This window comes from Callospermophilus lateralis, chromosome X, assembly GCF_048772815.1.
Source record: "Callospermophilus lateralis isolate mCalLat2 chromosome X, mCalLat2.hap1, whole genome shotgun sequence".
Taxonomy (NCBI): domain Eukaryota; kingdom Metazoa; phylum Chordata; class Mammalia; order Rodentia; family Sciuridae; genus Callospermophilus; species Callospermophilus lateralis.
In genome coordinates this window covers 89,959,518-89,971,897 of record NC_135325.1, presented here as the reverse complement: position 1 = coordinate 89,971,897, position 12,380 = coordinate 89,959,518, and the positions used below count along the sequence as shown (strand labels likewise).

The 12,380-nt window shown below is 39.4% G+C and overlaps 1 protein-coding gene across 1 annotated transcript in view; it reads left to right on the top strand.

Annotated features, from left to right (window-relative positions):
• Positions 1–12,380, top strand: part of Trpc5 (transient receptor potential cation channel subfamily C member 5) — a 140,039-nt gene that overhangs the window by 100,102 nt on the left and 27,557 nt on the right. The window contains exon 6 of the mRNA XM_077107057.1: positions 6,562–6,757. Within this exon, the coding sequence (XP_076963172.1) occupies positions 6,562–6,757 (196 nt within the window). The remainder of the gene's footprint in view (positions 1–6,561; positions 6,758–12,380) is intronic.

The following is a 12,380-nucleotide window of genomic DNA, read 5'->3' as shown; positions in this document are numbered from 1 at the left end:
CAGCCTTCCACTCCTCTCCTCCATAGTCAACATCTTGCTATTTCCCAGCTACAAGAAAGCATGTCAGCCCTATAGGCCTTTGTATATCACATGCCATTCCCTCTGCCTGGAAAGCCAATCCTCACCTAGCCCACCTAGAAAACTTTTACACAACTTTCCAATTCTGTCAAAGTATCAAATGCTCTAAAGACTTTTCTGAACCACTCTCAGCTGTAGGCTTCTTCTGTGTCCACCATAGCATCTTAAGCACATATCCATTAAAGTACAAAACCTGTTATATTTTAGTCAGTTGTGTCTCTTGATTCCCACTAGACTGATACTCCTATTTGAGTCAACTTCACATCTGCCATAAAGGGCCCTAGACATAAAGATATTCAAAATGCCTATCAAACAGTTGAATGGAAAAATGAAGTTACTAAAGAGCCTATCTTTTTACAGCTTTTTATTTGGAGACAATTATCAATTTACATGCAATTGTAAGAAATAATTACCTGATGTTCCCCAGTGGCGACATTTTGCATTAGTATAGTACAACATCACAACCAGGAAATAAACAATGATAAATCCAGTGACTTAATTCAGATTTTAGCAGTTTTATATGCAAGCCATTTGCAACAACATGGATGGGCCTTACAAATCCTATCTTTAATTGTACATGATCTACGTATGCTTCTGTCCCTCTAGGATGCCTGATGTCATCTGCCCAACTCTGTCACTCTGCTGATTCACTTTGAGCTTGCTTTCAGCAAAAACCCTTGGCCTTTCTCCTACCTCTCTCATCTTGTACTTGGGCACTTGGCCCAGGAGCAAAGCACTACATTGATCCCTATTGTATTTCATCTCGTTAGTTCCAGCCCAGTGCTCCAAGCTGTTGAAATCTTTCTGAATCTTTTGACCCTGTCATCCAATTTATTAGCTATCTCTCCCAATCTTGTGTCATCTGAAAATCTAAGAAGCATGTCATTGATTCTCAATCAAAGTGTTGATAAAACTGTCAGATAGGCTTGGTCTTCACTGGTTGGGATATTAGGCAACTATTAAAATGGTATATATGAGGACTCTATATAATACACAAAAGGTCTATGTATAAAATGTATAATTTTTAAAATCACAAAAATTGTATGTACTATGACTGCAGCTATGTACAACTAAATAGGAAAGTGAATTACAATCTATAAATACAAGGAATGCCAAACAACATCAAGGTGAAAAGTTTAACAGAGGGATAAATTAACTAACATTTATGAGTGCTCAGCCACTGTTGCAAATCAGGTTTACATGAATTAACACATTTAAATCTCACTACCATGCGATGAGGTAGACACTAATATTATTAAACCATTTTACAGATGAGGAAACCAGGGTCCAAAGCAGTTAAGCAGGAGGTCCCCAATAGCATAGACAATAAGTAGCAGAGTTAGAATGGCAATCCAGACACACAGGCTCCAGTCTGCACTCTTACCCAGGAAGGTGTAAATATCAGTTTTGTAAAGATATATAAGATTTATTGCAATAGTCACAAATACACATAAATCTGAAGAGAACAGAGCCATGACCTAGCAGGCCCCTGCTACTTCCTCCCCAACTGTTATCATTCATTTGCAGCTACTCCTACTTAATCAGTGGTGATTTCTCCATCCATCATTCAATCTGTATTTTTGCATCTTATTCACATGGATACAAACTCCCCAACACAGGCTCTTCTCTTTGTTCTGGTCAGATTTTGAAGGTTCTTATTGTCTCCAGACCCACACATTTTAGTTCATATCCTTCCAGCTACTGCTATCAGCTGATGTTACCACTCATTTTTTCCTTTCCTTGTTTATATTTCTCCTGTCATCTTTGATAGATTTATTAAAAACATTTATTTGGCAACTCTTATGTACCAGAGAAGGAGGATACTGAATAAGATAATATCCTTATTCTTAAGAAGTTCAGAGTCTGGGGCTGGGGTTGTGGCTCAGTTTAGAGTGCTTGGTTCACGCGTGTGAGGCACTATCCTCAGCACCACTTAAAAATAAATACAAAATAAAATAAAGATATCCATCTACAACAAAAAAAAATATTTAAAAAAAAGAAGTTCAGAGTCTAATGTAGAACACAAATGAACAAGCTGCCATCTTTCCAGTTTGCCATATGGCAAACACCATGCTTAGTGTTTTACATGCACCATCTCTATCTTATGGGATAGAGGAAACCAGGCTCAAGTGTGTGGTCAAGTGTGTGGACTTCAGAGTCAAAAGAGCTTGGTACAGATCCTACCTCTACAATTTCCTGCCTGTATGAGCACTCTATCCCTCAGTTTCTTATTTAAAAGTGGATAAATAATGGTGGGTTATAATCAGATATTATAATATATGTAAAGTTCTTAATATAATGCTTAGCATATTAAAAGTAAAATAAATATTAGTGATTAATATTTTTTTCTACCAGTACCCATTTTTGGGGATAAGGAAATTTGAACTTTAAAAAGGTTCTATAACTTTCTCATAGGCATATTGTTACTAAGGTGGAGAGGTTTAAAGTTTTCTGTTAGCTACTCCCCTCTATCTATTGCCTTTATGGTTGGATAGATACATGCCTTTATAAAATAGGACTAGTGTAGTATTGGAGCAGAGATGAGGAGCATCTAACCCAACTTTGTAGGAAAGGAGTTAAGGCAGCCTTCTAGAGTATGTGGAGCTTCAGTTAAGACGGGAAGGTCAAACAAGGGTTGGGCTGAATGGAAGACAGGAGAGAAATAGAAGCTAGAGGTAAGAGCAGGGAAGGGCCATTTTATCCAGAGTTAGAAGCTTGTCAAAGGTACAGTGAAATGAGAAATAGCTGGATCAGGGAACTGCAGAATGGATAAGGATGAAGACAAAGGACTAGTCATGCCTTGCTCCATCTGGGTTGATGGGACTGCTGGAAGCTTTTCTCTTTCAGTTCACCCTCCAGTTTTCCTTGTAGGTCTGAATTAGGTCCAGAGGGGTTAATTCTCTCTGTACTTCTTCTAATTCCTTATCACAAAGATGAAATTTTCAATACATGTCCAGGGAACTGCAGTTTCTATCTCCGTTCTCTTGTCCCCCTCTTAGTCTGTGATCTATTTATGGATGGCACCCACCATGCAGAAGTTCCTTCTTAACCACCTGCTATGCATTTGACTTCTATGTATTTAATACCAATTCTTCTCGAATTTTTGTATCTCCAATCTGTGCCCCTTCTTGAACTAGCAAGTTCCATATGTTTGTTTACTATCTACTAAGTAAAAATGGGTTGGTTGTTTTCTCTAAAATAATTTCCTTTAAAATTTAAATGACATTCATTTGGTATTAGAGTTCTAGGATTTGATCAACAAATCTTTCCATCTCTGTGATGATTTTATTATGGACCCAGACACCAAATAATTCCACCCCCCCTCCAGGTGGAGGTCTTTTCCCTATGAATTCAACTGAGTCCAGCCACAGAGCATCCTATAGATATTCCCCCAAGAATATTCTTATCCATCTCACAGGTCAGTGCTTTATTTTACTTGGGCAGGCCTTTCAGTAGACCAGCTTCTCCTGGTGACCAGATCACAGTGTGACATTTTGTGCATGATGGTAAGGGCATTCTTACTACCAACCACCAAAACTGAGGAATGATCTTTCCTACCACCCTTCATTCCCCCCTCTTATATAATCCATTGAATCTCCCTAACTATAACTTCACCAAGTTGAGGACAAATTTTAAATGCCCAGTCTTTCACTTTTAAGGACTCTGTCAATGAAACACCTAGCACACATTCAGGCATTAACGATTGCAGTTTTAATTGTTGTAGAGAAGGGTGCTGAAGGAACATAGCATTATCCATTCAGGAGAAGCAACCAATTCAGGAAGACAATACCAACATACTGACCATGGACTTGTTCTTTTTCTGGTCTTGCTGTCTGTCATGTAATCGACACGTTTTGAAGGCTTTCTGTGTTTGAGTACATTCAATTCCCAGGAATTCTGGTGCTTCAGCATGCTATGTATATTTGTCACAGCTGCTTTTTGTTTTACTGAACCACAGCTGCTCCAGCTGCTGTCATTCAGCTGCTGTTAGCTGTGTGTGCCATTACTGGCCTCCTGCCTGCCTGATTTCTAGCTGTGGCCTCTTGAAATGGCCAGATTGCTGAACCCCACATCCCCCCATTTTTCAACCCTCTGTCAGGCTTGGTGATACTTTGCATAGCCTATCCTAGACTGTTTGTGTCTTCCAGAAATTCAGATCCTGTGATAGGTCTGACTTGCCACATGTTCTGGTTCTTGTATCTACCCTGCTGTGACTTACTATTGATTTTCAATTACTTCATCAATTGGAAAACTTACTTGAATCAAACAAAAAGCAAATTTCTAAAAGTAGAGAGAGTATAACAGTGGTTGTCAGAGACTGAAGCGAGTAGGGAGGAGGGGTGAGGGTGAGAGATTGGTCAGTGGTACAATGGTACAGTTAGGTAGGAGCAAGATGTTCTGGTGTACTATTGCACAGAACGATGGCTATAGATAGCAATAATGTACAGTATATTGCAAACTAGCTAGAAGAAGGGATTGTGAATATTTTACCACAAAGAAATGATAAGTGTTTGAGGTGGTGGAAGATAATCATTACCCTGATTTGATCATTACACAATGTACACATGTATCAAATCTTCCAGCCAGGTGAGGTTGATCGTACCTGTGATCTAAGTGGCTCCAGAGGCTTAGGCAGGAGGATCTTGAGCTCAAAGCCAGCCTCAGAAAATTAGCAAGGGCCTATGAAACTTAGAAAAACTCTGTCTCCCAATAAAAATATTTAAAAAGGGCTGTTTAAGGGCCCCTGGTTTCAATCCCCAGTAACGAATAAAAAATAGAAAGAGAAAGGTCACGTGCATGACCTTGAAAGAGCGCCCCCCCAGCATCAAGCCAGTGCAGAGCACAGCCTTCATTCAAGTGAACTACCCCTCACTATGTAGCCTGTGATACAGTTGTTGATGGGATTAGAATTTTCTCTACTTGAATCTGATGAAATAATAATAGTAATAATTAACATGTATTCTTTCATCTATTCAATAACTATTATTGAGTGCCTACTATGTAGCAGGTATATAATAAATCTATGTCTCTACCCTCATAAGAATTCACATTCTAGGGGCTGGGGATGTGGCTCAAGTGGTAGCGCGCTTGCCTGGCATGCGTGCGGCCCGGGTTCGATTCTCAGCACCACATACAAACAAAGATGTTGTGTCCGCCGAAAACTAAAAAATAGATATCAAAAAATTCTCTCTCTCTCTCTCTCTCTCCTCTCTCACTCTCTCTTTAAAAAAAAAAAAGAATTCACATTCTAGTAGAAAGGATAGAAAATAAACATTAAAACGCAAAAATTCTTAATAGTATATTTATTATTAATATTATTATAATATTTAATATTATTAGTAGTAAATAATAATTTTAGGGAATTTTAGATACTACAAAGAAAATTAAACAAAACAGTAAGATAGAGAATACTTAATGGAGCTACTTAAAGAAGAGCAACCAAGGAAAGCCTCTCTGAGGAAGTGTCATTTGAGCTGAGATCTATTAAGAAGACAGCCATGCAAAGATCTGCAGAAAGTCCTTTCCCAGAGAGAGGGATTTTTAAAAACGATTTCTACTCACTCCCTCCCACCAAATAAACCCAAGAAAAAATCCCAATGCCTCTCAAAGTACATTGGGCTTAATAATTTAATAATCTTGATTTTTTTTTTTTTTTTTTTTTTTTTTTGGTACCAGGGATTGAACTCAGGGGCATTCGACCACTGAGCCACATCCCAGCCCTATTTTATATTTTATTTAGAGACAGGGACACACTGAGTTGCTTAGCACCTTGCTTTTGCTGAGGCTGGCTTTGAACTCATGATCCTCCTGCCTCAGCCTCCAAAGCTGCTGGGATTACAGGCATGTGCACCACTGCATCAGGCCCAAGCAACATATTCTTTTTTTTTAATTTCTTACATACATGACAATAGTGGAGTACATTACAATTGTAATTATCCATTCACAGCACAATTTTTCATAACTCTATATATAAAGTATGTTCATACCAAATTATGCCATTATACCTGAGCTCTCTTATTAGTTTTTTTGCATTACAATTCTTAATACACCTTTGTATCACAATTTATCATCTCTGTATATAAGATATGTTGACACCAAATTCACATCTTTATACATGTATTTTGTATAATGATGCAACATATTCTTAACCATTGCATTTACTGCCTCTATAGTAGATCACATAGTCTGAAGATGAAAGAAAGAGTTTGGTAGAAGTAGTCCTTGAAATATGCCTTGAACATGCTTAGTGTTCTGTGGAGATTGAGGGAAGGGAGATGGTATTCCAGGTAGAAAAGCAAAGTACAGAACATAGAAGTAGGAACAAATAAAGTGACGTAGCTGTGTTAGAGAAGAGACCAAAATATGTGAGATCATCTGTCTGCCTATTGCAGATCTGACAGTCCTGTTAGAGATCAACTCACATTTTCTCTCTTTTCTTACTCTTGAGAATTAACTAACCTGCTTTTAAAAAATCTCTTTTAGGCTCTTTGAAACACTTCAGTCACTCTTCTGGTCTGTATTTGGCCTTTTAAATCTCTATGTCACCAATGTGAAAGCCAGACATGAGTTCACCGAGTTTGTAGGAGCTACCATGTTTGGAACATACAATGTCATCTCCCTGGTAGTGCTGCTGAACATGCTGATTGCCATGATGAACAACTCCTACCAGCTTATTGCCGTAAGTAGCTTTGCTTTATAAGGGTCTTACTTTGGTTTCAGGAGTGTGTGACATTGGTATGGAGCCCACTACAAGCTCAATGACAGTCTGGCTGTGTATAGTGGTGCATACCTGTAATCCCAGCTACTCCAGAGACTGAGGCAGGAGGATTGCAAGTTCAAGGTCAGCCTCAGCAACTTAGTGAGACCATGTCTTAAAATAAAAACTAAAATGGGCTGGGATGTAGCTTAGTGGTAGAGCACTTGTCTAGCATGTGTGAAGGCCTGAGCTCAATCCCCAGTCCTGGGCGGGGGGGGGAGTCTGTCTGCTTCAATGAACTTACATTAGCTTTCTCAATTGTTAAGTTGATTTTATTCTTTCTAAGGTAATTCTGTTTGGACTCAATATATTGAATTTTGGTAATCTATACTAGGTTGTTTTAGTTAATAGAATTTTCTTGCTGTTAAAAATATTTTATTTTTTAAAATTTGTTTTCTTGCCTCAGTAAGGAAAATTGATGGTATGAGCACAACTGGCATCCCCATTGGGCACCTCACCTCCAGGGTCAATTCAGCCAATCTAGTTCTCTAAGTTGGACAGCGCTATCTCCTGTCTCCTATCTTAGTGGTAAAGTGCCCCAAGTTTGATCCCCAGTACCAAAAAACATTAGTGCATAAGATTGTCTACTGGTATGCTTTAGATCCTAAGTGCTTAGGTAATCGAAAAAGAAGGGCTATATAATGGGAAAAAATTAGAAGTTTAGAAACCAGGGACTTTAATCCTGATTCTGCCATGTATAATAAAGTGACCTTGGGTAATTTATTTTCTCTTCTTGGGTTTCTTTTTTCATCCAAAAACAGTGAGGGAGTTGCAATCAATGGTCTTTAACGTTCTTGCCAGTTCTGTGAGTCTGTGTGTCTGTAGATGAACAAAATAGGCTCAGTAAGGTCCTTTTTAGCTCTGAAATTCTGTTGTGTTTGAAGTGGAATATGGTTTTGCTTCATTCCCTCACTTGCTTACTTCCTCTCTCTTTCATTCTAACCTAAATAAACCAAAGCCTCTGATATGATCTACACTTACTCCTAGCCTGTCTCTAGAAGGGGATGAGGGCAGGCATGCAATCTTAGGGCTTGATTTTTCCACTTCCTATGCCTGATATCCTACCCTCCACCCTTGAACAAAGATGACAATATTCATGGAAAGACATTTGTAGTTTTATCACTACATGTTTGGCAGCGAATCTTTCTTTGTGACAGTAAGAAAGGAAGAGATTTTTCTTGTCACCTCGTATAGGGCAGTGGCATTTCACTCTGAGCTCAGTGACATTTTCTAGGAAGGGTGGAAATCATCAACTCCAGCTTTCCTGTCACCACCAGCTGGTAGTAGGTTTTGTTTTAATACTACCTACAGTTGTACTTCAAGAAAACTCCTTGACTCCCCTCCCCAGGGAGGGTGCCTGGAGTAGATGACATGAATTATTTTCTATGTTTATACCATCTCACACATCTGAGGTCATGGCCAACCATTCTGAATACTACCTTCTGCTTTGGGATTTTCTAGCAATTTTTTTTTAACCATTTGGAAATGGAACAAGCAGATTGCCAATATTCAGCAACCTGATTGCAAAAGTATCTGGAACTGCTTAAGCGGCAAAGACCAGCAAGTAGATTTTAATTTCATTTGCTATATCTCTACTTCAGTAGTGAATATAATCTTTAGAAGGGCCTTTACATGAGGGAATAGGCTACAAAAAAGGGAAATCACCAAAGACAAATTTCTTCTGCCTCTAAAGGTATCACAGGCTGACTCAGTGTAGGTAGAGACCATGCCTTACTGTCAATCTGTTCATTGCACTTTCTAGTCCACAGTTCAAGAACACCAGGTGAGATCAGTCCCTTGAAGAGTTGACCTCCTTATCAATGTTCCCAGGATTCAGAGATGCTGATGATATAGGGCTCTGTAGCAATTGGTATTTCTATGCCAAAGAAGACTCCTCTTCTATGATGTGTAGTATTATCCTCAAGATACAGTGAAGCAGGAAATCACTCCAGGCCTGTGCTCCATGTTCCCAGCCAACTTCAGTAGGTGAATCTGGCCATAGTATATATTATTAGTTATTTGCAATTAGCAGTGTTTTACTTTTCTCTTCATATCTCCCTTAAGCTACTTATTACCCTCTGTGACACTTCTTTCAGCACAACCATCTTGTCACTAATGTTATTTATGTACATGCATAAATTACATCAAACAAAGCTGCTCTTGATGCTATTTTAACCAGATTCACCCATTACAAAATATTAGGTGAGACAGATAAACAGCTCGTTTATCTTAGGTATCCCCTGTCCCAACCACAAGAGACATCTCTGTTGCCTGAGATTGGTCATTACAAAATATGATCAAGTCCGTGATCAAGACTTATTCAGTAAGTTAATAAGAACCTTCAGAGCTGGGCACAATGGTGCATGCCTGTAATCCCAGCAACTCCCAGAAACTCAGGAGGCTGAGGCAGGAGAAATGCAAGTTTGAGGCCCTAAGCAACTTAGTGAGACCTGTCTTAAAATAAAAACTAAAAAGGGCTGGGGATGTGGGTTCAATCCCCATGCCAAAAGGAAGAAAGAAAAAGAGCCTTCAGTTTCATTGGCTGCTGTGCAGCACTCACTCTAATGCTGACAAAAAGTGAACAGCATGTGCCTCACTGAGCTCCAGCTGCTGAGTGGCTTCAGGAGAGCCCAAATACATAGGATTGATTTGGTCATCTCCAGTAGGGTGGCAGCATCTGGAGTCATCATCTCAGATGAATGGACTTCTCTGCGGCAGAAGACAGCCTTGCAAATGAAGACAGTCATTCAAGTAAATCTAGCATTGAAAAAATAGCAGGCAAGGTTAGAGAGGGCTGTTGCCCATCATCAAACTGCCAAAGAGGGCAGGTGGTCTCCCTGCCCACCCCCAGTCACCTGGGACCAACCTCCAATTCTCAAAGCACAGAGAAAAAGACAGTACTTCACATAATACACTATGAATTTTAACCCTCTAAGTAGATCTGATGACCAATTTCTATGCATTGATATGACTAACCAGATGTTAAGATATTAGAAATATTTCTGTCCTAGTTGGTAAATAGCTGCCATTCCAGCTGCTCCCTATAGGACACCCCCAGACCTCTCCACTATCCAGCAAGTAAAAGGTAATGTCTGGAACAGCAGATAATATGCAGGACCCTGCTCCAGTACTGCAGCTGGCATACATTCAAATTGATTGGTTTCTTAGTCTGAATATCACTGTAGTAAGCAGAAACTTCAATCACTCCCCTTCCATTTCTCACCTAATAGTCAGGACTATGAATATGATGAAATATCACACTTGCAATTATGTTTCATGACATGGCCAAAGGAATTTTGCAGATGTATTGTTACTAATCAGGGAGATTATCCAGGTGGGTATAATCAAATCACATGAGTCCTTTAAGAATGGTTTTCTGTAACTGACAGCCAAGAAGGATATTAGGGATCTGGGGCACAAGGAAGAGTTGATCTGCCATTGCTGTCTTGACCATGGAAGGGTCCATGTGGTAAGAAATTCAGGTGCCTTTAGAAGATGTGAGTGACCCCAATCTGACAGACTGCAAAAAAAGTAGAGACCTTAGTCCTACAGCTGCACAGAAATGAATTCTGTAAACATCATAAATGAACTTGGAAGCAGTTTCTTCTCTAGAGCCTTCAGATCAGAGTACAACCACCCTGATACCTTGGTTTTAGCCTTGTGAAAACCAGTGTGACTGGAACAGAGTAAACAAAGGGAGAGAAATAGAAGAGGAAGTCAAGAAGGTAATGGGAGTAAGGGACAGATCATGTAGGCCATTATAGACCATTGTAAGGACTCCAGCTTCTACTCTTGTGAGGTATAAGGTGCCCTGGGAGGATTTTGAGCAGAAAACATATATGATCTAGCTTGCATGTTAATAAGATTTCTGTGTTGAAAAGAGGGTAGACTGAAGCAGGGTAGGGACAAAGACAGAGAAATCAATTGTGAGATCATTGAATTGACCCAAAGAAGAGCTGGTGGTGGGTTAGACCCGGTGGTTGTTATGGCAGCTATGAGAAGTGATCAGCTCTTAGATATGCTGCTAGATTAGTTGTAAGGTGTGAGTGAAATACAGGAGTCAAGGATGAGACCAAGTTTTTTTGGCCAACTGGAAGGATGGAGTTGCACATTACTGAGATGGGAAAGGAGTAGGCTCAGTGCAGGGGAATAAGGGCAGAGATCCAGAATTGAGTTTTAGACTAATGAAGTTAGAAATGCCCATTAGCCATCAGAAGGAAGATGTTGAATAGATAGTGGTCTACAAGCCTAGAGGAGCAATCCAGACTGGAATCAAAGATTTAGGAGTCACCAGTATAGACATGGATGAGATCACTAAGGAAGTAAGTGTGGCTAGATAAGTAAAGATAGAAGGGAGACCAGTAGAGTTGAGGAATGGGAACATGGAAAGGATAGAGGGGAGGGAATTGGGAAGTAATGGGAAATGAAATTGACCAAATTATGCTATGTCAATATATGAATATGAGGCAGTGAATTCCACTATTAGGTATAATCATAATGCAGCAACAAAAAGAAAAAAGTGAAGAGATGGGAGAATAAGGCCCAAGAGACACTGATATCTACAGGTTAGAAAATGAGGATAGATCACTCAGAGACTGAGAAAGAATACCCAGAGAGAGGACAAAAAGCAGGATAATGTACTATATTGTAATACTGTATTCTTTTCAGTATACTAGTAAATGAGACAATCTAGCTTTGAATTGAGGTAGACTAACCCCAAGAGCCACATATAGAACTATTACACTGTCATATTGACCCTGACCTTGAGGGTAAGAAGCATCTGAGTACCATTTTCCCCCTAGTTACATCACAATTCTAAATTGTCCAGGCTCCTTGTCTTAACAGTTTCAGCAATGAAGATTTTGTTCTAATCCCAAGAGACAAAGGGTCCACTATCTGACCTAATTTCTTCCAAGACAGAAAACACTGATGCTGTACCCAGCATACCCATGTCTATCTCAGCTCCCAAGAGCTGTTTCTTAAAAAAACAGAAGACAGTATCAACCCTGCCAGCTTTCAATTCCACTGAGCAGTAAATCATGAAAGCTATAATAAGTCTAAGGAATAGTATAACCTCTTTCCAGATGAAGGAGTTGCTCAATTTAAGCTGTAAGAATTTTATGACGTTGGAGTGGAGCCATTTCAGATTTTAATAAGTGTCTCTTCCCTTTGGGATGCCCTCAAGCAATCTAGATATTGATTTCCTTCATCTCAGTTTGTGCTTTTCCCTGTCGCCAAACCATTCTCTGGAATCTGATCAGGGACTGTGACTTTTCACTAAGGAGAAAGCAAACATTCAGAACCACCAAGGACATTTTAAAAGTGCCCCCCCCCCTTGGGTAATGTAGAACCTGTGAATACCTACTGAGAATCCCATTTCCATTGACAACTTACATCTTCTGGTAGGTTCTATGAGAGACACAAGGGTAAGGTAAATGACATAAAGGGAAAGACACAGTTGATGCCATTAGGGAGATTAAATTGTAGAGGAAAAAGTCTGACATGAGTAAACTAAAAATAGTTTTATTACTGTGAGTATAATTAG